Source organism: Geotrypetes seraphini, chromosome 1 (assembly GCF_902459505.1).
Source record: "Geotrypetes seraphini chromosome 1, aGeoSer1.1, whole genome shotgun sequence".
In the NCBI taxonomy this organism is placed as follows: domain Eukaryota; kingdom Metazoa; phylum Chordata; class Amphibia; order Gymnophiona; family Dermophiidae; genus Geotrypetes; species Geotrypetes seraphini.
Genome location: NC_047084.1, coordinates 448,622,865 through 448,649,622, shown reverse-complemented (window position 1 = coordinate 448,649,622; position 26,758 = coordinate 448,622,865). Strand labels below are relative to the sequence as shown.

The following is a 26,758-nucleotide window of genomic DNA, read 5'->3' as shown; positions in this document are numbered from 1 at the left end:
AAAGAAGAAATAAATGAAGAATGAAAAGAAGAAAAAGAAAAAAAAAAAGGAAAATCTAAACACAGGAAAAGGCGTCGCTAAATAAGAAGGTCTTCAGGCTTATCTTAAATTTATCAAGAGGATATTTCTTGGAGAGCAATGGCATAGTGTCCAACCCCAAATCATCCCAGTCCTTTTCTCACTGGACCTCTGGTTCCTGCAGCTCCACAGACTGTTAAGGGGCTTCACCCTGAGGAGGTGCCCCATTCTGTGCACCTCCCTGTAGGTGTTCGTTTATATTTTTGGTAGGCTGCATTCATCAGAGTTACAAAATCGGGGCCAATTCACCTTCTCTCAGGGTCAGATGCTTCCACATAGCAGCACTTCGCCAACGATGCGTAGTCGCAGTTTAGAGGCTCTGACAGTGTTTTGTAACCCAGCTCTCATGCTTTCTGTGACTCATGACCCTCAGAAGGACCAGAGGGGGTTAAGCCAATTGCTCCCACCCCCCTTGAGCACCCCGCAGTACATGGAAACTCCTCAGGTGCCCATCCAGCACAAACTTGTCATGATATAAGGGTAAAACCACCTGAGGAGTCCATTACAATTGATTTAAACCAAAACTGAGGTGTTTTGGAGGCAGATAGAGGCTTTTAAAATATAATTGGGAAAGCCAAGATGGACGCCATGGCAGCATTTTGGCACTGAAAATAGGGGGGGAGGTTATAGGTGGGGGACCCTTGGATAGCCCCATATAAACTTTAGTTTTGCCAATTTTTGACACACCCTGATTTTCTTATAGATAGTGATGAGCTGTACTCTCAGAACTGCTATGTGTTGTGCCTTCATCAGCTTCTCACTGCAGCTGGAAATGGAGAAGGAATTCGGCCTCAGACAAGCAAGGGTGGCTCCAATGGCTTGTCTCTTCAGACTGCCTTTTATTCAGGCTCCAAAACCTGAAACCCTCGAACCCTCATACTCCTCCCCCATGATTCTTGGGGGGGGGGGGGAGATTGAAGCCAACCTCTGCCAAGCCTTCCAGTTAGTCATGGGGGTCTAATCAGCCTGTAGGACTTATTTTTGCTGTGCTGTTATGAAACTTTGTTAAATAGTTGTTTATATGTAGCACAGTGATATCATCAAGCTTACCGAAAGTCTGCATTGTCATAAACTCTTCCAGAAGTCTGGGAATCAGTTGAGACTTTTGAGAAGTCTATGATGCCGACAAGTGATGACAGACTTCTCAAAAGTCTCAACTGATTCCCAGACTTCTGGAAGAATTTATGACAACAAAGAAAAATGGGGAGACCCAATGATTCACAGTGAAAACAATCCACCGATGAAAACAAAAACAAAAACTGTGATAAAATACTGTGATAAAAATCTAACTGGACCCTACATGGTCTGTGTTTCGTCGAACACGCCTTCCTCAGGGGTTCAATGGTTTGCAACCTCACATATAAAGAATTGGACTGAAAACAGTCTATTGTCTTTAAACGTGTGAGCAAAGAACACCGCAGACAAGCTGAAGTAGGGTCCGGTTGGATTTTTATCACAGTATTTTTTAGCATTGTACTTTTTTAATTGAATTTTCATGGTTTTAAATGTCAGTGTTTAATAAATTATCTCCAGAACATCTGTATCCACAGAATTTATGACAATGCAGACTTTCAGTAAGCTTGATGATATTACTGTGCCACATGTAAGCAACTATTTAACAAAGCTTCATAATAGCAAAAATAAGCCCTACAGATGGCGTCATGCTAATATCAACCCTGGTGTTAGGTGTACTACTAGATCAATGAGGACCTTGATTAACAAGAATTTTCAAGCACTCCTTGACACATTATCTATATATATTATATTTTAGGGGATCCAGAAGAAAACTTTCTGCTGTAGTGCAAATATTAAGAAATATTAAGTAACTGTAACACTGAGAAAATGAGATCATGCCTTAGTTTATAAGTAAGGTTTTTACATTATGGTATAAGCAAAATAAATTATTTTGGAGACACACGAAGGGCAATTCTATAACAAGTCATTTACATGTACTGTACAAGCCAACTATGTGCAAAGATTTATTTATTTATTATTATTATTGGTTTTGCATTTATATCCCACTTTAATCAAAGTAGGCTTCAAAACAAACATAATAAACCCATAAGACTTATAATAAAAATAACAAAATCAAAAACATCCAAAAGGCAGCGACTAACACAACCATCATTCTAAAAATGCCTTCACAAAATAAGGAGCCTTTAAGGGCTCCTTTTACTAAGGTGCGCTAGTGTTTTTAGTGCACGTAGCAGATTAGCGCACGCTAACCCCGCGCTATGTGGCTAAAACTAATGCCAGCTCAATGCTGGCGTTAGCGTCTAGCACGTGCGGCATTGTAGCATGCATTAATGCCCTAACGCAGCTTGGTAAAAGGAGCCCTAAATGTCTCTTAAACTGATAAGCATCCGCACACAATCTCAAAGCACAGAATACTGGCACTTAGGCATCTAAAGATACACTTAGCCATGAAAATGTCATTGGGGTACCTATGAGGATTCTACAAATAGGCACTCTAATGGCTTAGCATGTATTTGTAAGTGGGGGGGGGGGAGGGGCAATTCAGAATGCCAAGTCTACGACAGGCATAAATGAGGGCATCAAATGTACATGAATAATGTGCCCCCATCAGTAATATCACTTGGACATCCAGGAGTCCATACAGAATAGGCTCTCACCCTGCGTTACTGGGGCCCTTAACTGGAGGCTCCCTGGTGTAGAATTGCCCTGTTTAAGCCAGAGAAACTCATCCAGCAAGAAAACCCACACATCTCTTTTTATAGGTTTTCTCACCACAGCAGCCTACGCTCCCTGCCTCCCATTCACAGGTCTCCAAAAGCACCAGTTTCTCAAATTGGATCCATCTCTTGCCTTAATGGAGTAAAATCACATGAATATAGCTTGAATTACTACTGGAAAGGAACGAGTTCAATACTAATCCTCTCATTCTATAACTTGGTGCCTACTATTAGACCACAATTTATAGAAGAGAACTTATGGATGTCATTCTATCAAGTACACACCAAAATCACCAAAATCTCATAGGACTAGATTCAGTAAATGGTACTAGGGGGGAAAAAAAAAAGAAGAGAGAAACAAGCCCAGTAAAAAGTCCAAGTCCTAAAACAAGAAGGGAAAGTGAGATGTCAATCCAAGCATTCAATAAAAAGCTTTATTAGAAATGTACTAAAACTTTTTTTTTTTTTTCTAAAGTAGAAGGTCCCAACTAGGATCCAAGTTTCGGCAACAAAGATTGCCTTCTTCAAGGGACAACCAATATAATATCTAGCAGTTTAAATAAAAGTACTGCCGATGCAGATAAATTGTTGTGTACCGTGGCGTATTTTTGTATACCATGGCGTATTCCTACAGCTGAAAAAAAAAAGCTGCACAGGGCATTATTTTATAAACAGTGCTATAAGCTGCCCACCATTTATAGAGCAGCGCTTGGAGCCAGTTTGCTTGCCCAAACTTTGGGCACAATGATTCATACTTGGTGTGAATCCTGGTGTTCAAGTTAGGTGCAGATCCCTAGTATTCAGTAATACTGTGTGCATCTTTAATAAACATCCTTGACCACCTGTGGTCATGCCTCTTTATTTGCGTGCTACGCAGATCTTTATATAATATTGCTTAGCAAGGTGTGCGCAAATCCAAAATGTTTTGTCAGCACCTGATTATTAGCGCTAATTGGCTCATTAGCCAAATTAGTTGCACACGCATCTCAAGACAGCGCACAATTTTGCTCACAGAAGTTTGTGAACCATTTAAAGAATCCGTCCCTTAGTGTGTAAACACAAGGGCATGCATGTGGGAGAAGCATGGGAGGGCCATAGGTGTGTCACCAAGCAACAAGCACAACTTATAGATCCTATCAGTTGTGTGCATTTATTTATTTATTTAGATTTATATCCTGCCCTCCCAGAAAGCTCAGGGCGGATAACAGTAGAACAAGCACAGTTTCAGAGAGCAGGTTACCAGTAGAACAAACATAGATTCATACAGCGGGATAACAGAAGAGCAGGGAGGTTATAAAAGCAGAGAGAGCTTAAGTACAATATTAAGGCTAACAATTTATCATCAAAGGGAAATATACAAATATACAGATTTCATGGCAGTGTATCTAAGGATAAGGTGAGGTTTACATGCTAACTTTTATGGAGGGGAACCAGGTGGTATGAGGATATGTATAGTTGAGGGGGAGGGATTTGGTTAGCAGGGGGTCCTATCAGGCCATGGACTGTAGAGCATAATGGAGGCATAAAAAGGAGAAAGACAAGCAGTTTTGCCCATGTAGCTGTTCAAATCTCTGTTCATAAAATTTGAGGATTTCATTGACACAGTTCCTCCCAATCTCTTTCTGGTCCGGGGCAGTTAGCAGAAGAGGAAGGTCTTTACTGCCTTCCGGAAAGGTTGTCATTCCATGGAGAATTTATTTATTTACATACATTCAGGTACTTTATCATATTTCCCTATCTGTCCCGGTGGGCTCAAACTCTATCTAGTGTCCCTGAGGCAATGAGGGGATTAAGTGATTTGCCCAAGGTCACATGCAGCAGCAAGGGATTTGAACCCACAACCTCAGGGTGCTGAAGCTGTAGTTCTAACCACTGTGCCACACACTCCCTTAATTTAGGTGCACCAACTTGCACCAGTCATTGAACTACTATAAGTGGATGTTCCTACATTCTGGCATGCCAACTTGGCTTTGCTCTAGTATTCTGTAGCAGCTTAGGCACGCCTAATTGATAACTAGAGAATGACATGGTGCAAAATTCATCACCCTTCCCATCCTGCGGATAACCACAGGAAACCATCTCCGTCTCATTCTATAAGGAGAAAGGGAAGAATTAGAGTATGAATGGGCACAGCCACTGGCCCTCAAAGCCTTGATATGAAGAATGCTGGTGTAGAAGGACTGAGGTTGAGATAGACAAAAGAATGACACAAAATGGTTTCCCACGGTTATCCGCAGGGACGGGAATAGTGATGAATTTTGTCACCCTGTTATTCTCTGGCTGTCAATTCTAGAACAGCATTTAGGCGCGCCTAAGCTGCTACAGATTACTAGTGCAAAGCCAAGTTGACAACCCATCGCAGAGTGGAGTGGAGACGTAGCCTAATAGTTATTGCGGGAGCCTGAAATTAGGGAAACCAGTATAATTCCTACTGAAACTCTGGGCAAGTCATTTAACCCTCCATTGGCTGAGATACAAAAAAATAAGTACCTGTATATCATATATAAACCAGTTTGACAGTAACCACAGAAAAGCGGTATATCAAATCATTTTCCCTTACCAATATCTTGGTGCCAAGTTATTGAACCGAGCCCTACATAGAACGTAATAATGATTTTAAAAAAACTTGAGGACAAGAGGATTTTATTGCAAAGAGATGACTTCTGTACGAAATTGTGAGGTGATCTGGGGCAGCTGAACACCACCACGAATGGGTAATCAGAAGTGGAAGAAAGAAACAGAATTCAAACAATCCTCTTGATACCATGCAATATCACTTGTCACTTTTAACCAACAAAGCAAATCGCGGATGAAATGACATGCACGGGCAGCACCTGGACTAAGTTCTGCATTTTAATCTAGGGAAACCCATGAACATGTCAAAGGGGAAAAGATAACCTGATTTTTGGGGGGGTACTGAAAAAGCCTATATTACACTGATACCTGAAGTGTTAGAAATGCCACAGCAAGGAAGACTGGAAGGGTATGAAGCAAGGGTCCCCAGCTGAATATCACACTCTTCTCCCAAATTTGTGAGAAGCACATGCCGAAAGGGGGGAAATGAAGCATAAGACAGAAATGTGACAGCAATCAAATGATCCTACCTCTGTCCCCACCCTCAGACCCCTTAATCGGTTCTGCACCATCCTCTCACGCTGGGAACACTCATTTGCCTGTCACTAAAGCTGTTTGCAGGGCATCTTAACAAGGTGTCTCCCAGCAGGAAGGCAGAAATTGCAAGCTAGCTCAGCAAAAGAGTGAGTTAATGGGGGGAAAGGAGGAGGAATACATATGGAAAGAGGGTGCTTTCTTGGAAAAGCAGGAGGCTGAGTTGGAGGTCTTGGTTCAATGGTCTGAATGCTCTCCACTGTTGAAAGTGGCAGTGACAGGGAGGTGTGACAAGGACCGAGTGTCCACTGCTGGGAGTGGCAGACACCGGGAAGACACTTTACAAAGAGTGAATGTTGACCTTAAAAAATGACGGTAACTGAGAGATTCAGCAAGGACTGGCTGCAAGCATATAGCATCCACAGAACAGCTATATGAATTATACCTGGAATGCACAGGTGCCTTTAGAGACAGAGCACATTCTGTACTGGTAGAGTGTGGCACACTAGTTAAAGCTACAGCCTCAGCACCCTGAGGTTGTGGATTCAAACCCACGCTGTTCCTTATGACCCTGGGCAAGTCACTTACTCCCCTCATTGCCCCAGGTACATCAGATAGATTGTGAGCCTGCCGGGACAGACAGGGAAAAATGCTTGAGTACCTGAATAAATTCATGTAACCCGTTCTGAGCTCCCCTGGGAGAATGGTATAGAAAATGGAATAAATAAATAAATGCTACTGGCAACAGGGAACTGTTCCTGCAACTCTGATATAGACCTGAGAACTAGAGGCGGAGTATGTAGAATAAAGAGAGGCAGGGGGGTGGTAATATTGGAGTCAGGCAAGGTCTGCACCATTCTCACCTACCCATGGCCCTGTGGGTAGATTCTGTGGCACAATTCTGTAATAATTCTTAGCCAACTCTTCTTTACTTTTGCATATAATTAAAATAGTATTGGGGGAAAAATTACACATTTAATGGAAAATCGATCATGTTTCAAAAAACGATCTTACACATTGTTTGTTTTTATGAAATTGTGGTAGGGCCTGGGGTAAAGAAAGGTGGTAAGTCAAGTAGTCTAACTAAATTAATGAATCATTCTTTCAAAATAAAATACCCATCTGTTGTGACCTGAATTAATTTTCCATTGTTTGCACTGTTTCCGTTCCCAGTTAAAACAGGGGACTAGAGCTGCATACTGCACCTTGGAAGTCTCAATGCATTCTGTTCTTATGTTCATAGTACTGTTACACTTAGGGGGAACTTAGCTTGAAGTAGTTGAGAAACACTGCTGTAGGTAATCAGCTGGCGCCAGTGCCTCTCCTTCTCTCCGGCCCTCTTCCCTGCTGGCACCCCCTACTGGCATCTCAGGGCACATCTGGAGGGCCTCTGCACATGCGTGGATGTTGACGTGATGATGTCACGCATATGCGTGATGTCATCATGGTGACGTCAGGCCACTTCTGGGTGCCTCAAGCCATAGTCACTACCTTTAGTGTGCCTCGGCTCGAGAGACACTATTTAGCTTGCCAGTCCGCGGTAAAAGGCTTTACCACTGCTTGATAAAAGGAATCCTTAATGATGTTACTAGAAACAATTTTTTTATTTCAAAGGATGGATTTTACAATTTAATCACAGGGTGCCACTGTATGAAGGCAACAGGTTTAACCATTCTTCAACACTAGTTGCAATACACAACATAATGTAAGCATTTATATAGTTTGCTTAACTGAAGGAGTTCAAGGTGGATTATGATAAGTGTAAATAAATAATTATAGACAAGTCAATCGATCAGTGAATAATCATATCAGGCTCACTTTAAAAATCTAGTAAACCATCCTTGATATAAATGCAATAGAATTATTTAAACACGTTTTTTAAGGCTTACCTGAATAATTTATAAGAAGATAGAGCTCTTATATAAGAGAAAGGAGAATTCTAATATTCTGGCTCTCCCCAGAATAGACCTCTTTCATTCTTCCGATAACCTGGGCAGTCAAATGGCAAATGGAATTTTATGTGAGCAAGTGCAAAGTGATATATATAGGAAAGAGGAACCTAAACCATAGCTACATGATACAAAGTTCCATATTAGGAGTCCACCTCTGGGAAAAGAATCTAGGAATCTTCAGTGATATGATGACACCTGCTCGGTGTACAGATACGACTAAGAATTATTAGGAAAGGAATGGGAAAACCCCCAAAACTGAGAACATTATAATGCTTTTGTATTGTGTGCGGTTCTGGTCACCACATCTCAAAAATATATGGCAGAATTAGAAAAAAATACAGAGAAGTGCAATGAAAATAATAAAAGGGATAGGAAGACTTCCCCATGAGAAAAGGTTAGAGAGGCTAGGACCCTTCAGCTTGGAGAAAATACAGCTGAGGGGAGATTTGATAGAAGTCTATAAAATACTGAGTGGAGTGAAATGGGTAGAAGTAAATCACTTGTCTACTGTTTCCAAAAATACAAGAACTAGGGGGCATGCAAGGAAGTTAAATAGTAAATTTAGAACAAATTGAATAAAATATATTTCTTCACTCAATGTGTAATTAAGCTCTGGAATTCATTGCCACAGAATGTGGTAATTAATTAATTTAGATTGTTATATAATATTGTGTATTAGGAATGCTACTTTTCTTCTAATTTCTTTTCCTTTTCTTTTCTATTTAAATGGAGATCTTTTCATAGTTTTGATTGAAATATATTGTAAACTGCTTTGATCCTTTTTTGGCTGTATATGCGGTATATAAAGATTTTAATAAACAAAACATAAACATAAAAGCAGTTAGCTTAGCAAGGTTTAAAAAAGGTTTATAAGAACATAAGAATAGCCTTACTGGGTCAGACCAATGGTCCATTAAGCCCAGTAGCCCGTTCTCAAGGTGGCCAATCCAGGTCACTAGTACCTGGACAAAACCCAAGGAGCAGCAATATTCCATGCTACCGATACAGGGCAAGCAGTAGCTTACCCCATGTCTTTCTCAATAACAGACTAGGAATTTTCATTCAGAAAATTGTCCAAACCTTTTATAAACCAGCTACCCTATCCACTCTTACCACAACCTCTGCCAATGCGTTCCAGAGCTTACGGTAACTATTCTCTGAGTGGAAAAATATTTCCTCCTATTGGTTTTAAAAGTATTTCCCTGTAACTTCATCGAGTGGATAATTTCACAAAAGAAAAAGTCCAAAAGGCATTATTAAGATGGACTTGGGAAAATCCACTGCTTATTTCTAGGTTAAGCAGCATAAAATCTGTTTTTGGTATATTGCCAGATAATTGCGACATGGATTGATCACTGTTGAAACAGGATATTGGGCTTGATGGCCCTCCGTCTGTCCCAGTATAGTGATGCTTTTGTGCTTATATAATTATAAGTGGACTTCAATAATGGAACAAGAAAGCACATAGATCTACATAAAATGGTGTAGGAGGCCAATAAATATAGAATTTTGAATATAAACAGCATTAATTTAAAAATAATTTATGCCTTCAGTGGAAACAAATGTAATTGTATCAGAAGTGAAGTGACAAGGTCACCCCAAGCACCTCCCAATACTAACTTTACTGCCACATTTTGAAGGATCTGAAGTTTATAAATTTGTCACCCTGAGAGACACAACAACCCAAAGTTATAGTAGTAGAAATTATAATGCATTACAGTCTGTATAATCGCATTTCCAAGAAAGATTTTCTATTAGTTAGTCAAATTATAAAGACCTATTCGCACTATCCTATTCACATGACCCTCCAAACTCAATTGTGAATCTAATATCACCCCTAATATCCTAGTTTCTGTTGGAAGTGGGACTCTAGTACCTGCAACAAGCATTTCTACATTTGAATTTCCCTCCATATAAGATATGATCTTCAACCCATTCTCTTGCATCCAGTCCAGTGCCTCTCAAAAACTCTACCTATCATGAATGGTAGTTTCCACGGGAAATGCCTACCAGTAAGATGTCATCTGCATACAAATAATGTGATACATCTAGGATCAAATATACATTAAATAGGATCAGGGAGAATGGTTACCCCTGGGGGGCTCTCTGGTCATAATCCATCCTGTAGATAGTTGGTTATGCCATTGAACTTGAAGCATCCTATTCTTTAAAAATCCACTGAACCACACTAGAACAGTTCCAGCAACACTTGTTACACGTAATCAAAATAACAAGATATCATGAGTCGGCAAGTTGAAAACCACTGAAAGGTCCAATTGCATAACAAAGGATTGCTGTTTCAATCACTAGGAGATACCCTTCATTGTAATCATAAAGAAAACTATATAGTTCAGTCATAAGGTTTCACAGAATATACAATTAAGGAAATTAAATATATATTTGAATTACTAAGACCTAGTCCACTTCTGGGAGGGGGAAAATATAGTATATGGGACATGTCTCACAGAATAATTTCCTGTGTGTGCGCACGCCTCTCTCTGTGCATGTGTCTGTGTATCTGTATGTATATGCATGTCATTAAGTCATTGGATGAATTTTCTGAGGCTTTGGATGAATAAAGGCAATTGGATTTATCAGATGAGTTGAAAGACACTTTTTTTTGAGTGCGCACTATTCTGATTGGGTCAATTCCACTTTTTCTTTTGTGTTTGTGGTTTTGTTTCCCATGTTCTATTCTGTGTCTCTAAGGGCTCCTTTTACGAAAGTGCGCTAGCGTTTTTAGCGCTAGCTGAAAAACTACCACCTGCTCAAGAGGAGGCAGTAGCGGCTAGCGCGTGTGGCATTTTAGCGTGCGCTAGTCTGCGTGTTAAGGCCCTAACGCGCCTTTGTAAAAGGAGCCCTAAGTGTGCCTCTGTATGAGAGAATATGTCTCAGTATTGCTTTTGAGTGAAAGAGAAGAAAGGAGGCACAGTTTGAAATGAACAGATCCCTAACTGCTATGTTTCAGTGTGTCCATGATTCTGTGCTGCAGCAACAAATAAATGACTTCTTCCAAAGAAATACGCATTGGGCTAATTTTGAGGGCACTTTTATTTCTCTGGAATCACCTGTCTGACGTGGCACATTTTCAAACTAGATGTGTCTAATCTCTGGTTTTCCCCATGACAAATATGGTCCCATTCCATTTCTGGAGAGTTATTTTGCTGCTGGGCAAACCTAAAAACTTTTTTTTTTCAATGCCTTATGTATAATTTCTTTCCAACATTCATTTAAGTTGGAAAGGGAAAAAAATCTTGCAACTTTCCATTATTAAACAACAATGAGCTCAACAGCCCCTCAAAACACTCTTCTTCTCTTGTATTCATACTTATGAATTACTTGCTGAATAAATTGGTTTCCTTCTATAGGGCTGATTTTCTTTTCAGTTGGGTATTTGCTGTTCCCTTTGCGAAGGCTCTCGAGAGCACAGTGTCTCTTTAAGACCACTTAGCTTCCATTTCTCCCTGGGGAAGCTGCAGACACAGCGTTTCTGCGGCAACACAGAGTGAGGGGAAAGAGGAAAGCCTTTACCACATTCTCAGATAGTTAAATAATACATGGTAAAAAGCTTTCAATCCTGCCCCCCCCCCTCTCCCGCCACTGCTATTGCAAAAGTGCTCCAACAAGAGAAGCACTGCTAGCAGAAATAACAACAATTTGTCATAAGATTCAGGCAGTTAGAAAAAAAAAAAAAATCAAAACTAAGCCCACCCAGCTTTCTCTGTGCTGGTTTTAAAAATCTTATTCCTGATACTGATATGCATGCTGATATACATGGAGGGGCATTTTCCAAAGAATAGCCAAGTCTAAATAGGGAAGCCATAAACAATATTAAATGAAACATGGTAAAACCAGAAAGGTGCCTGAAATGAATTATTTTATGCTTGGATCATTTAAACTGATTACTCTGGTACATTGTTAGAACTTGCACCTATTATGTCTTATTTCCTTTTCCTGAACTAATGTCTTCTCAACTTCTATTTTATTTCTGATGCATTCAATCATTTATGACCATTATTCCACTGTGGATGCACTTCACATTTGTTAATGACATTGTTATAATGTGCTCCTTGTTGGAGCACGCATATTGTTGGCTTTGTATTTCATCTTTTATAAAATCAATAAAACTTTTTTTGAACTAAATAGGGAAGCCTATGTCAGACAGGCCAAAATGGACATCCATCTCACATGTAGCTTTGAACAGAAAATATGTCAAGATTTCTTGTTCAAAAATATGTGAGATGGACGTCTGTGTGCTAGAGACATCCAGCATGGAAAGTCCAAATTATAAAACAGGGTAAAACAAAGGACATGGGTGTCTATATATAGCAGCATTCGTAGAAAATGGATCCACAGACATCCAAGTGGATTGTAAACCAAGAGACAAGTTCAAATTCCACTTTAACTTTATTTTATTTGTAATTGTGAGTTTGCCAAGTACAGAAAATTACCTATTGTGCCTGAATATATATCACTTCAGTAGCCTTCAGGTTTACAGGTGGCTTATATATGTAAGTATAGTAGGTATTGTTCTGTTCCTGGAGGGAAAACAATTTTAAAAAAAATCAAAGAGTTAAAGTGGAATTTGAACCTGGGCCTCTATTACAAACCCAAACATTTATTTATTTATTCAGTTTTTTATACTGTTCTCCCACGGGAGCTCAGAACGGTTTACATGAATTTATTCAGGTACTGAAGCATTTTTCCCTGTCTGTCCCGGTGGGCTCACAATCTATCTAATGTACCTGGGGCAATGGGTGGGGGGATTAAGTGACTTGCCCAGGGTCATAAGGAGCAGCGTGGGTTTGAACCTACAACCCCAGGGTGCTGAGGCTGCTTTTAACCACTGTGCCACACATAGCTTCTTTGACCATAAGATTCTAAACAGGTGAAATCAATACATAAGGAAACAGTGGCATGAAGACCTCAAGGCACCAAGAGAGGGGCATAAGAAACACCAGCACTAGCAGGACCTAAAATAATAAGGACGACATGTTTGGGTATTGGTGTTTAGTAGGGAGATGAGGGGAGGAGAGAGTTATCCTCAAACATGTGACCATTGGGATTTGATGGACAATACAGTGTTCTAAGAATCATCAATGCTCAATTTCTTCTGAGACACTTGAGTGCTCAAAATTATTTAAAGAAATACTATCTGCCGTTGAAGAGCACGATTGCGCCGGACGTTTGGGGGGGGGGGAATACAGGGCAGTTCCATGATTCTCTAACTGGCGGGCATTGTTTATGACTGATGCCAGTTAGAGAATTGTGCATTTAGGTGAAGGACTGGTCCCTCCTTCACCTAAAAGGTCTTGTTTTGGACTTGGGTGATTTTTTTGGTCAGAAATGTGTTTTAAGTATACACGTAGTGGCAGTCTGGGTGATTAAGCTGCTGAACGTACAGATAGGCCATTCTTGAAAAAAAACACATTTTGGATGTTTTTTTCGAGAATGGACATTTCCCTGCCATCTACTTTGTGTGCTTAGGGCTTTAGGCCCCTCCACGTATATATCTCTAGCACTTAGGCGCATAAATATCAGTTCTATGGCTGATGTAAGTGCTTTTTACTGTTATGCTAGCATTCTATAAGAAAAGGAGGCAGTTAGATTATACTCTCTGGAATTCGCTGCCTAACCATTTGCGCAGTGAATCTGATATAAAACAATTTAAAGCAAAATTAACAACATTCTTGTTCTAGGATGCTTTTGGACAACAACTGTTCTCTTACGGACAAAAAATTAGATTAAAATTATTACTTTTTACCCTAACCTATTGTATTTTCCCTTTTTTGTTGCACTTTTCTTTTATGATTGTAGTTCTTCCCCTTTTTCCTATTGTCTGAAGTAGGTCAATATGTCTTATCAATGCTTTATTATGACACGTGGATTTTATCCAGTATCCCCAGTTTTAATATGTTTTTATGTAAATTTTATATTGTACGCCGCTTAGAAACCTGATTAAGTGGTTTAAAAAATCTTTTAATAAACTTGAAACTTGGGTCTATATATCAAGCACGGCTGGACTCCTATTTATAGGCACCTAGTTATAAAAGGTAATTTTATTATATGGAGCAATGTTCCATCTATTTGGTAAAGGCAGTATACAAGCGCTATTCAAAAAGTTCCTGGACAGTTTGAATTGTGCGCCAATGAAAAATTCTTTTGAGATGCACTAGGTGGCACTGAGTAGCTTGTTACCTCATCTCCAAAAAAGCTACAGCAGTTTTTGTGAAAGAGTGTTTTCATAATCGGCTATGTTTCATCATGTTTGACCTCAATGAGCAGCACTACAGCATGAAATCCTGTTTTAAATTGGGTAAGACTGCTACAGAAACTTATGAAATTTTGAAAGTGGCTTATGGGGAACGTGTCATGAGTCGTGAAAGGTGTTTTGAATGGTTTTCATGCTTCAAAAGTGGTCGTGAATCGGTGGAAGACAATTCGCAAACTGTAAGACCATCAACGTCAACTAATGAGGGTTCTTGTGTGTGCTAATTGGCTGTTTGTCAGAGGAATGCAACATCTCCATTGGTACAAGCCATAACATTTTAAGAGAGAAGTTGGGGATGTATCGTGTTGCAGCAAAGTTTATTCCATGGTTGATGACCGTTGACCAGAAGAACTAACCGTGAATTTTGCACAAAAAATGCAATGACAATTATTCCCCAGCCACCTTACTCTCCTGACTTAGCCCCTGCTGACTTTTCCTTGTTTCCTAAACTTAAATCCATGCTGAAAGGAAAGCAATTCAACACCATTGAAGATTTAAAGCAAAATTTGATGCAGCAACTTTTGGCGATTTCTAAAGATGTGTTTAAGGACTGTTTCTAGAAGTGGAAGTGATGTTGGAAAAATAGTATACTTTGAAGGGGACCCAATGGAATAAGTTGTAAGATTGATTAATACATTTTTATATAATCAGTCCTGGAACTTTTTGAACAGACCTTGTATGCACTTATAAACTTGCCTACTGAGGAAGGGAAGAGAAATGGGATGAAAATGCATAAAAGTCACAATCAAGTAAAACACATGAATCTTGCAATAGGGCTGTTAGAAATAATTAAACACATGAAAATATATTTATGCTATTACTGCATGATCCCTTTTTCACTAGAATTGCTATTCTTTCCAGCTGTGCCCTCTGTTTGACCTTGGAAAGCAGAAGTGTGTCTTTCAGAGCTGACAGATTTTAGTCAGAGTGTGTTTTCAGCCATTTTACTCTCTCAGCAACCATTTTAGGTTTTAGCTGTATTGGCCTGTTTCTGTTATATTGGGGAATTCTCAGGGGTCTTCACCTGGGCTTTCCTACACAGTACTTCTCTTCCCTTCCTCACTACCTGAGAGTTTCTGGAATAATTTTGTGCATGTATGTACCACATAGTATGAGCACATATGTCAAAAAATATACACATAAGTGGGAATTTAGTTGGAGTGGACATTTACACTTTTTTTTAATAGCAGTAGATTTCTGCAAAGGCATTTAGATGGTTCTGGGAACCTGATTTTTAGAGGGCATATTGGTGTCTCTATTGCCTGTAGGGTGCCTTTTTAGGACCTCTTGGATAAGTACCCCATCATAAATGTACCCCACTATGTTTTCCTAGTACCTCCTTTAATGCATGTATATGCTAGGTCTTTGTTATAAGTATTACTAGAGGGGAATAGCACACATGGAGTGATTTCCAACTCTACCTGTATCATTTTCTACGGTTTGTAGTTGCAAACATTCAGCTGTGGCATATTCCAAAATGAAAGTCTGCACTTATTTCTGGTTTGGAAATCAGTGCAGAGTCTGCAGGTTAAAAATATCTGTGGACTCTGTTTGCAAAAGTGGAGGTACATGGTTTCTACTGGGGTCCTGTCCCATTCTGTACTGTTTTGGATTAATGGCAGCCTCCAGATTTCACTCTCATCCAGGAAAATTGGTTAAATGATGTTACCAAACAGTTTCATTAATAACTTTACAGAGGGGCTAAAGCAGGGCCGGCATTGGGGGGAGGGGAACAAATGAGGCAACTATCCTGGGCCCCAAGGCTCTGGGGAGCTCCCTGTAAGCTGACATGTTTTTCCCCTTCTATCCAACCTGATCCGATGTTGCCCTCACCTTCAATCTTCTTGCTGACAAAAAAAATTTGTTGCAGGGGACCGCCAACCATGGCAGTGAGTCTGAAGCAGTGCCTGTGCCCCCCTTTGTGCTTTCCTTCTGCTGCAGTCTGTCCTCAATGACACAACTTCCTGTTTCTGCCTTGGTAAACTGCAGCAGAAGGAAAGCAAGGAGAGGGCTGCAGGCAGGATTTTAGAATTGCTGCTGTGGTCGGTGGTCCCCTGCAACAAAACTGTTTTTTTGTCAGCAAGAAGAGCAAAGGTGAGGGCAAAGTCAGACTGGGGCAGACAGAAGGTAAAAGACATGCCAGGCTGAGGAAGCCCTCTGGACCTCCTAGGTTTTTTGTTTTTGTTTTTTTTTAAGTAGAATGGGTGGGGGGGTTCAGACAAGCGCCAGACTGGGGGGTGGGGAAGGGGAATAACTTATGAGTCTGGAAATAGGAGCGAGAAAGAGAGACGGTGGGCAATGGTCTGGAGGGAGAGGAGGGAAAGTTGGACATGAGGTGGTGAGGAGGAAGGGAGAGATACTTGAAGGGAGGATAGTTGGGAAGAGAAAGGGAAAGATAGTGGACCTGGTGTTAGTGCAGAGGGAGGGAGAGATATGGGATGGGGGTGGTGCACAGAAAGGGAGAGATGGTAGACCTAGGGAGGAGAGAAGGAGGGAGGGTAGTTGGGAAGAGAAAAGGAGAAGGGAGGGAATGAAAGGGAGGGAGGGAGAAATGTTAGGTCTGGAGGTGGAAGGGAAAGAGATGCAGCATCTCATTTTTCCCTCTATCCCATTGTTCAGCATCAAGGGGGGAAGGAAGAAGAACAACAACAGAAAAGAGAAGGAGAAATGTTGGGACCATGGGGAGAGAGGAGGAGAAATGGACTCATGGGAGGCAGGAGGGAAGAGATATAAGATAAGAAGATGCTAGGTGATGGAAAGGACTTGACAAGAGTGGAGAGAGGGAGGAGGATTCTGGAAGTGATGAGTCATATGGAATAGGTTTAAAAGGGGTATAACAAGAAGATGAGTAAGAGAACAGTGAATGCAGTGCTAGAAATGTAGTAATGGGGAGTCGATAGAAGGAAATAGAAGGCTGAGAAAAGAGTGAGATGGGAAATGGGAGAGCTAGGGACTGAGAAGAGATGGAAAATTGCTAGGTAGCTGAAAAATTAAACAAAAAGGATAGGGGTAAGAAAGAAGGCAAGATTTGAGTGGACATAGGCAGAAAAGAAAAAAAAACAAAAAAGCTGAAAGGGAAAGATCAATATGTTGGAGAGAGGCAGAGTGAGGGAATGGAACAAGAGAGAAGAGGAGAAAAAGATGGACAGCAGATACTGGAAAGAGAAGAAAGTCAAACAGCAGAAAGAGAAACTGGGACCAAGATGTTGGAAAAACAAAGGAGAAGATTCTATAAACGGGCATCCCAATTGTAGGCAGTGGTAGGCGTTATACCACCATCTGGCAGCCAATTGGGATGCATGTTTTTTTAAAAACCTCGAGGCAGGCTACCTACACTGTAGGTGTTTGTCGCAGATGCAGGGAGACACCTAGGGACACTTAAGCTCGCACAAGGCTGGGCGTGGTTTCACCCAGAAGCGGCCTTGGGCGAGCTTAAGCAGCCCTAGGATTCTCCCTAGGACCGCGACAGACACCTGAAATGTAGGCTAGCAATATGCTAGCCTACATTTCAAAACCTAAAGGTAAATGTTGCCTTCTCAGCTGATTGCGGCTTCAGGGAGGCCTGCTGGCTCAGCTGATCAGGATTCCCTTGCCGCGATCAAATGATGGCAAGGGATCCCCCCTCGATCAGGCAGATGTGATTCTGTAACCAGCACCAGTGACATGGGCGCCAGCTACATAATCGAGGGTAAGGCGTTTGTTTTTACAGACGGATGCAATTCTATATAGGATGCCAGTGTGCAATTCTCAGTCATTTCTTAGACGGCAGCTGAGACTGGCGTCCTATACAGAATCTGTTCCAAAATGTCCAGGCAACAAGATAGAAAAAAGTGTTTTATTTAGAATGTATTAACTGGAATTTGTTAACTTTGGGGTATGTTCATCACAAATATATAATTTGTATTGTATTCAGTGGTGTAGCCACACAGCTGATTTGGAGGAGGGGCTGGAGCCCAAAATGAGTGGACGAGCACCAAATTTTCTCCCCACCTTAATGCAAAATATAAATACTTGAGCTGGTGGGGATCCCCAAGCCCTGTCAACTGAAGACCTCCTCCTCCAGTCTAGCAACCAGAAATCTCTAAGCTTTGCAGCTAGTAGTCGTATCCTCAAACTGCTACTGCTTTCATGCATGCATGAAAGCCAAGGGAGGGTGGGGGCAGCAGCTCTGAAATACTGCTGCAAGCTACAGAACTTGGAAAGTTCTGGTTTGTGAACTTGAGGAAGGGGAGGAGGTAGTACTCAGCTGGTGATGCTTGGGGATCCCCACCAACTACAGCAAGGGAGATGTTCATTTTGAGGAGGCCTAAGATCTCATGGGTATGCTACAGATTGTGTTCAGTACAAAATGAAGTACTTGCCGAGTTTAATGTTCTGAAGTTTCCAGTTCAGTTTTGGTATTCATAGTTCTATTTCTAATTTGTGAAATTAAACACAGAAAAGACAAAAATTTTCCTGGCAAACCCAAAGGATATAATTACCAGAACATCTTTACACCTAAATGGTCACGATTACCCAATAACAAAAACCATAAAAATGCTAGGAGTCACATTAGACACCCACCTGACCATGATCGAACACACAAACCTGGTGGCAAAAAAGTGCTTTTATGCACTATGGAAATTGAAGACCATTAAAAAATATTTTGACTCTCTATCTTTTAGACTTCTGGTTCAGTCATTGGTCCTTTCCACAATGGACTACAACATCATTTATGTGGGTTTACCTAAAATAACTGTAAAAACAAATTAAGACTAGTGCAGAACACGGCCATCCGCTTAATATTCGGACTAAAGAAAAGTGAGCATGCTAGCCCCTACTACAAACTGCTACACTGGTTACCAATGGAGGCGCAAATAATGTTCAAGTTCTCTTGCCTATGCTTTCAACTGGTGTGGGGAATGGCCTCTACCTATCTCTTACCATATTTCGAGCTACACATTCCCAGTAGGACAACCAGAAACTCCAATCTCTTTGCCTACCCAAGGATCCCTGATTGCAAATACAGGTCCTTTATGGACAGAACTTTGAAGTCTCAAGCTAGCAAACAGCAGACCTGGTTAGGCAACTGCATCAACAGAGCTAGACTGACCTACGTTGCATTTCAGAAAGAAATTAAGACAGCACTATTCAACAGATTTATCTCCTAATCAGTTACCAGTTCTAAACGATTAACTCCATGCTGATAACTTGAGAAATACGTGTACTGTACTAACTGTATTGTATCGTATTGTATTTTACTAATTGTAATCTGTAATTCACTGTATCATCTGTAATATACTGTATCATCCTCGCCATTTGTATTCTGTAATTCACTGACTGTCCAGCTCTCTTCACTGTGAACCGCCTAGAAGTCGTAAGATTATGGCGGTATAGAAGAAATAAAGTTATTATTATTATTATCTATTGTTCTGTGTTTTGTGTGTGAAAAAGTCATTCTTTTATATGTGGTGCTAATGATGGGTGGAGAAATTGGGAGGGAGCAGGTAGAAAAAGGGCCCCCTTCTTAATTTTTGCCCTGGGCCCCAGCATATGTAAAACTGGCTCTGGGCTAAAATTAGCCAGGACTTTCTTTTGTGTCACAGGAGGCCCTTAGAGCTTTTGCCTGCAGTGTCTCTATAGTCAATTTAAAGCTCCCAGATGCATCTACTGTCAGACCAGGGTCGGCCTAGTCTGGGGTGTGCTCTGCCTCGTGGTTATTTAAGGAAGATTTGGATTTGTGTTATAAATAAGTTGGATTGTGGCTTTTCTAGATTGACTTGTAGGGCCCATGAGTCACAATAGAGATCTATCCGATACTGGCTCTTCTACACACCTTCTGGAATAGGGATGGGGAGGGTAATTTTATAACAGTGGGCCTACTTCATGCAGCACAAATAACTGCCCATAATTCCCTTTATAATCTAGGCAACTGGGAGTTGTCTGCACTCATTTACACCCGCTATGAGGCTTATGCAGATGGCTAGGCCAATTTTAACATGCTTGTGCAAATATTTACTAACATACCCCAGGTGCATTAGATAGATTGTGAGCCCACCAGGATAGACAGGGAAAAATGCTTGAGTACCTGAATCAATTCATATAAACCATTCTGAGTTCCCTTGGGAGAACGGTATAGAAAACTGAATAAATAAATACATGTGCTGTGTTAATCAGGTTTTCTATTCCATCTTTACCTGTTCAGTTCAAGGTCAAGTTACATTACAAGAGGTTGGGTCAGTTACCCAGGAAGTTACAATGAACAGATTGACACAGACACTCAACAGGATTGCTTTCAGTAGCCAGGTGCTGTCTCAGCACCTCTCTGCCCCCCTATGCCATGCTCACGCCCTCCCTTCCTCCAACCCCGTACCTCTTTAAATCTTCACCAGCCTGAGCAACTTCTCAGGCCTGCTGTTCACACCGGCTTGCTCCCCTTTGAAATCACTTCTGGGTCGCGGGGCCAGAAAGTGATATCAGAGGGAAAAGCCAATGCCAGCATAAGCAGCAGGCCAGAGAAGCTGCTTGTGCTGGTGAAGATTTAACGAGGCACGGGGGGGAAGGGAGGGCGCAAGTGTGGCATGGGTGCCACCACTCCAGGCGCCTCCTACCCTCATTATGCCCCTCGCTATGCCACTGGTTGCTAGTACAGGTAGATCAGTACAACTATTAATACAGTTAGGTCATAGTTACAAATACATAGTTACAAGTACAAGTAAGTCATCGTTGGGTCTCATGGGTTGCATTAGGCAGTTAAGAAATGGGCTTTTACACTTATCATTTCAGTTACTTCAGGTTTGGCTCCCTGTCATGGTACAGAAATGCTTTTAAAAGCTTCCTGAACCTGAGATAGTGGTCGTACGATCATAGTGTAAGTGGTAATTGGTTCCAGCATTTTGCTAATTGATATTGAATGGATAAGGTGATTTGCCTGGTAGTCTTTATATTGCTGCATGCTGAGAATTTTAAATGGAAAAGATTTCCAGTGAAATGTCTATTGGAGGCACCCTGGAGTAGGGCAGTCAACTCTGTTAGGTAGTCAGGGACATTCCTTCTCGGGATGCCTAATTTAAACTTGATCTTTGCAGTTATGGCAGCCAATGTAGCTTCATATAGTAGGGCTGTAGGTGTTCCGATTTCCATAGCCCGTATATGCATAAGTCTCAGAGCTGCCCTAACTCCACTCGAGGGAACGCCACCACTCATTCCTGCTACAAGTGTGCACTAAAGCTATCAGTGCATATTTTTATCTGCATGTAACCTGGGCTTTTTATAAACAATTATTTCTGCACATTGTGGTTACCTAAGGCCCCCGACTAGGGCATGGAAGCCAGAAGGTGAGGTGCAAGGTGTGTTTTCGAGGGCGAAGGGGATCTCTTTCTGCTTTCTCTCTAAACAAACCCACATCTTTGCTTCCTCGATGGCTTGCCAAACAGGAATCAAGCAGTTAGCAGTCTCTCTTCTTTGTAGGGATCGCAACATGGTTCAGCAAAGTATATCAGTTCTTTGACAAGGTCACCCCTTATTTTCTCCTAGTTCCAGTAGGGCAATGAACTGGAACTGGGAAAGGGAGGTCTCCACCCCCCAAAAAAAGACCTGTTGTTAGGCCCTCCCCAAATCTCCCGGGTAGCTATAACACAACCAAGACTTGTGTGCAGCAAATCACTCACTCAGTCAGAATATTTGTCCAATGGGTAGCACCAGCCAAAAACTACTTCCCTGCTGAGGTAGTTCAGCTCAAGAGAAAACAAACAAACACAACTTTGTCACATTATGCTTCACGGACTTTCTCTAGCTCCAAAAAAACACAGTTCTGTACAGAATTCCCCCCCCCCCCCCCCCCCTTGGGTTTCTTATGGCTCTAAAAACACAGATCAATGAAGCAGTTGCTCAGGCTTTCTTATAGATCAAGAAGATTAAAGCAGCACTTCCTGGGTTTTTTCCTCCCCATTCCCAATGTCCTCCATGCTGCTTCCCCTCCCACTTCTAGAAGCAAACAGCAACCCAAAACAAATACTTAAAACAGTTCTTCCCTCCGCACAAGAAAAAGGGTTTCCCCAAAATAAAACCTGGGCTGAAGTTCATTTTCTCAGTCTGTCAACAAACTTAACTCAGATTGAAAGCAAATTAACTGAGGTACAAAAATATATCTTCAGAATACCTTTATCAGTACTGCTAGGCTCCCAGGGCTAATGTTAGTTTCTGTTGTCTGCCTGCAGTTTCAGTCAGCTTGGCTCCCACTCTTCTTGGCACCTCACAACTGGGTGCTTCTCCCCCCACAGGGTCTTCACCTGGGAGCTTTCAGGCTGTAGGAGACCACCTGGGTTACACCCCTCCCCCTCTCAACTAACCGCAACTAACCGCAAGTGATTTTCTTCACTCACCGGCACCCCAGCTGCCCTCTCCTACCTCCCCTGCCTTTTGACAGGCGAAAAACCATATTTGCGGTTTTTCAAAATTTGCAGGGGTTCCTGGAACCACAAATTTCGGTTCAGAGAGTGGTAGAAAACTGGAACGCTCTTCCGGAGACTGTTATAAGGGAAAACACCCTCTAGGGATTCAAGACAAAGACAAGATCCTGCTGAACATACTCAGCAGCGGGAGCCAGCCCACGCCGCCGAGAAGGAGAGCATCAGACCTGCAAACAGGCCACTCAAGCCCCGATCCGCCTCCTCCCCATTGCCAGACGGGAGAGGAGACTTTTTTCAGTTATTTTATAGTTATTTTTTTTTACTTTCTTGATTCTGCTTCGGGAACTCCAGCAGCGGGAGCCAGCCCACGCCGCCGAGAAGGAGAGCATCGGACCTGCAAACAGGCCACTCAAGCCCCGATCCGCCTCCTCCCCATTGCCAGACGGGAGAGGAGACTTTTTTCAGTTATTTTATAGTTATTTTTTTTTTACTTTCTTGATTCTGCTTCGGGAACTCCAGCAGCGGGAGCCAGCCCACGCCGCCGAGAAGGAGAGCATCGGACCTGCAAACAGGCCACTCAAGCCCCGATCCGCCTCCTCCCCATTGCCAGACGGGAGAGGAGACTTTTTTCAGTTATTTTACAGTTATTTTTCTTACTTTCTTGATTTGCTTCGGGAACTCCAGCAGCGGGAGCTTTTGCCGACAGAGCCAACCCAGCCCGCAGCAGTGAGGCGAACCTGTGAGCCCCGCTTCGCCCCTCCCCCAAGTCAGGGATCCACTTTCTTTAAAGAATCGCCCCTTCGGGAGCCATAACTAGAGATTAAACACAAAAGCGACTACCGAATAATAATAAAAAAAATATATATATATATATATTCTCGAAATCACCAACACCATTGCCACAGCCCAAACCAGAGACATACCAGAACCAAAGAATCTTCCACTCCACAAACAAAATGGAAAATTACATATACAAAACCACACTTGCCATCCTAATACTTTCACTACTCATTTCCAACTGGCAAACCACAGGATATCACCTATCACCCATCCCAATTCTGACAACAACCTACAGACAACCACAACCACCCAGAAAAATCCACACCACGAGAACCCTAACATCCTGCCCACTGACCAGCCAAGACCACATTCCCACCACCTGGGGAAAAAGACCTCCACCAAAGCACAAGACTACTACTCAAAAACAACTCACACCACCAAAAAATATCCTCTACCTTAATTGCAATCCTAATTCCAACACAAAATATACCTCGTTATCCTGTGCCTACATGAATATAAGATCAATTAGCCCAAAAGCAAACCTAATTAAAGACTGGCTGACTGAAGAACAACTAAGCTGTCTCTTCCTAGCAGAAACCTGGCTAACATCCAATTCGGACCCATGCATAACCGAATTCTGCCCCAAAGGGTACAAATTAGAGCTGGTTTGTCGAGAAAACAAACGAGGGGGAGGACTAGCTATTCTAGTACAAAACAACCTCAACCTAAAAGTTCTACACAAACACTCAACCCCTCACTTAGACCTTCTTGCATGCCAACTCTCCGACAATACACTCACAGACACCTTGAACTGTCTATTATGCTACATCACTCCAGGAAAATGGAACACTTCAAAACTTGAACTCGAAGAATTCATATTCCAGAACTCTCTAACCTCCACATACAATTTGCTCCTAGGAGACATCAATCTCCACCTCGAGGACCACACATCCAAACAAGTAGACGATATACTCTCATACCTCGACGCCCTATCCTACCAGATCCTCAATCCTGAACCCACGCACGAAAAAGGCCACCAACTTGATATAGCAGCATTCACGTCTCATAACCTCCACACCCCAAAAATTCATATCACCAATGGTACCTGGCATCCCTCTCTTTGGTCAGACCACCACAAATACACTTTCACCATCAACTGGCCTCAAAATAACACAAAACCCAAGCCACAAAAAACAACCTTCAAATCTAGACAGAAAATTGAGCCTGCCACATTCTGGGATAAAGTTGACCCTATAATCGCCCCCATCGACCCAACTGACTTCGTAAATCACTGGCGCATCCTAAGTGAAACAACCTTGAACGAGCTAGCCCCTGAAAAAACCAAACATAGAACCTGCAGATCCTCAGACAAGTGGTTCGACTCCGAACTCCTCCTACAAAAAAGGCATTGCAGACAACTTGAAAGATCTTGGAGAAAAAAGAAAAATGATCAAACCAAATCCGCTTGGAGAACCCAAATCAAACTATACAACATCAAACTTAAAGAAAAGCGCAAAACATACTACTCTAAATTAATTGGCACAAACATCTCTGACACAAAAACACTCTTCAACTTAGTAAAAAAACTTACGGACACAAACCCATTCCTTGCCACTCAAGGCAATAAACCACCAACAGCTTCTCAACTAGCAGACCACTTCAAACACAAGATTACTACAATCAGAAATACCTTCAACAACTCAACCACCAAACTCTACGAGATAATAACCCCCACAACGGAAGAAGCCATATCTGCAGACAGAACATGGACCACATTCCCAACCCTACAATGGTCTGATTTGAACCGACTATACAAAAAATACAGCCACACCTCATGCGACTTGAACTACTGCCCATCGTATCTGCTTACAAATGCCTCCCTTAAATTCAAAACCAACCTCATGCAATGGATTCAAAGCACTCTCATAGAAGGTCAATTCCCACAAGATCTTGGAGAGATCATAATCACACCCCTACTGAAAGATCAAAAAGGCCCTATAGACGCTCCTACCAACTACAGACCTATCGCTTCGATCCCATTATATGTCAAACTGATTGAAGGACTTGTGGCTCAATACCTCACCAACTACCTATTTGACCATAATATACTTCACTCCTCTCAATCAGGATTTAGATCTCACCACAGCACGGAAACACTACTAGCAACACTACTAGACATAGCCCGACAACACCTCAGTAAAGGACACAGGATCCTAATTATCCAACTAGATCTTTCCGCCGCCTTCGATCTAGTCGATCACACCATATTACTCCAGATACTTGATGCAATCGGGATCTCAGGGGTGGTTTAAACATAGAAACATAGAATATGACGGCAGAAAAGGGCTGTAGCCCATCAAGTCTGCCCACGCTAATGACCCACCCCCAGACTTCACCCGGCTAGAGATCCCACATACATATCCCATTTCTTTTTGAAATCGAGCACGCTGCTGGCATTAATCACCTGCAATGGAAGTTCATTCCAATGATCGACTACCCTTTCAGTGAAGAAATACTTCCTGGTGTCGCCATGAAATTGCCCACCTTTGATTTTCAGCGGATGACCTCTTGTGGTTGAAGGTCCTTTAAGAAAGAAGATATCTTCTTCCACCTCGATGCGGCCCGTGATATATTTAAAAGTCTCAATCATGTCCCCCCTCTCTCTACGTTCCTCGAGCGAGTATAGTTGCAGTTTATTCAGTCTTTCCTCATATGGGAGGTTCTTGAGTCCCGAGACCATCCTGGTGGTAATTCGCTGAACCGACTCGATTCTCCGCACATCTTTTTGATAATGTGGTCTCCAGAATTGAACACAATATTCAAGATGAGGTCTCACCATGGATCTGTACAGGGGCATTATGACTTCGGGCCTCCGGCTGACAAAACCTCTACGGATGCATCCCACCATTTGTCTAGCCTTGGATGCAGCTTTCTCCACCTGCTTGGCAGTTTTCATATCTGCACTAATGATTACTCCCAAATCACGTTCTTCCCTAGTCCTAGCTAAGGTCTCACCATTCAGAGTGTAAGTTCTGCATGGGTTTTTGCTGCCAAGGTGCATGACCTTACATTTTTTGGCATTAAAGCCCAGCTGCCAAGTCGAGGACCAATGTTCCAATAAGAGCAGGTCCTGCTCCATACTGTCGGGTAAGGTGCTGTTATCTACTATGTTGCATAGTTTGGCGTCGTCGGCGAATAGTGTTATTTTACCTTGAAGCCCTTGAGTCAGGTCTCTTATGTATATTTTGAAAAGGATCGGTCCCAAGACCGATCCCTGTGGCACTCCACTGGTCACCTCCAATGTATTGGAGTGAGTACCATTAACCACCACCCTCTGGATTCTACCGCTTAACCAGTCATTGACCCATGTCGTCAATATCACTCCCAATCCCATCGAAGTCATCTTGCTCAACAATCTGCGGTGCGGGACGCTATCAAAAGCTTTGCTGAAGTCCAAGTACACGACGTCTAGAGACTTCCCCATAT

General features: G+C 42.0%; 1 protein-coding gene across 4 annotated transcripts in view; it reads right to left on the bottom strand.

Annotated features, from left to right (window-relative positions):
• Positions 1 to 26,758, bottom strand: part of L1CAM (L1 cell adhesion molecule) — a 310,192-nt gene that overhangs the window by 152,392 nt on the left and 131,042 nt on the right. For 2 of the 4 annotated variants that reach the window (XM_033920750.1, XM_033920760.1), the window contains exon 1: positions 21,385 to 21,500. The exons of the other annotated variants lie outside the window; for them this stretch is intronic. In XM_033920750.1, coding sequence (XP_033776641.1) covers positions 21,385 to 21,488 — 104 coding nt within the window. In that variant the 5' untranslated portion in view covers positions 21,489 to 21,500. Of the gene's footprint in view, positions 1 to 21,384; positions 21,501 to 26,758 lie in introns of those variants that run through there. 4 annotated transcript variants of the gene reach the window in all.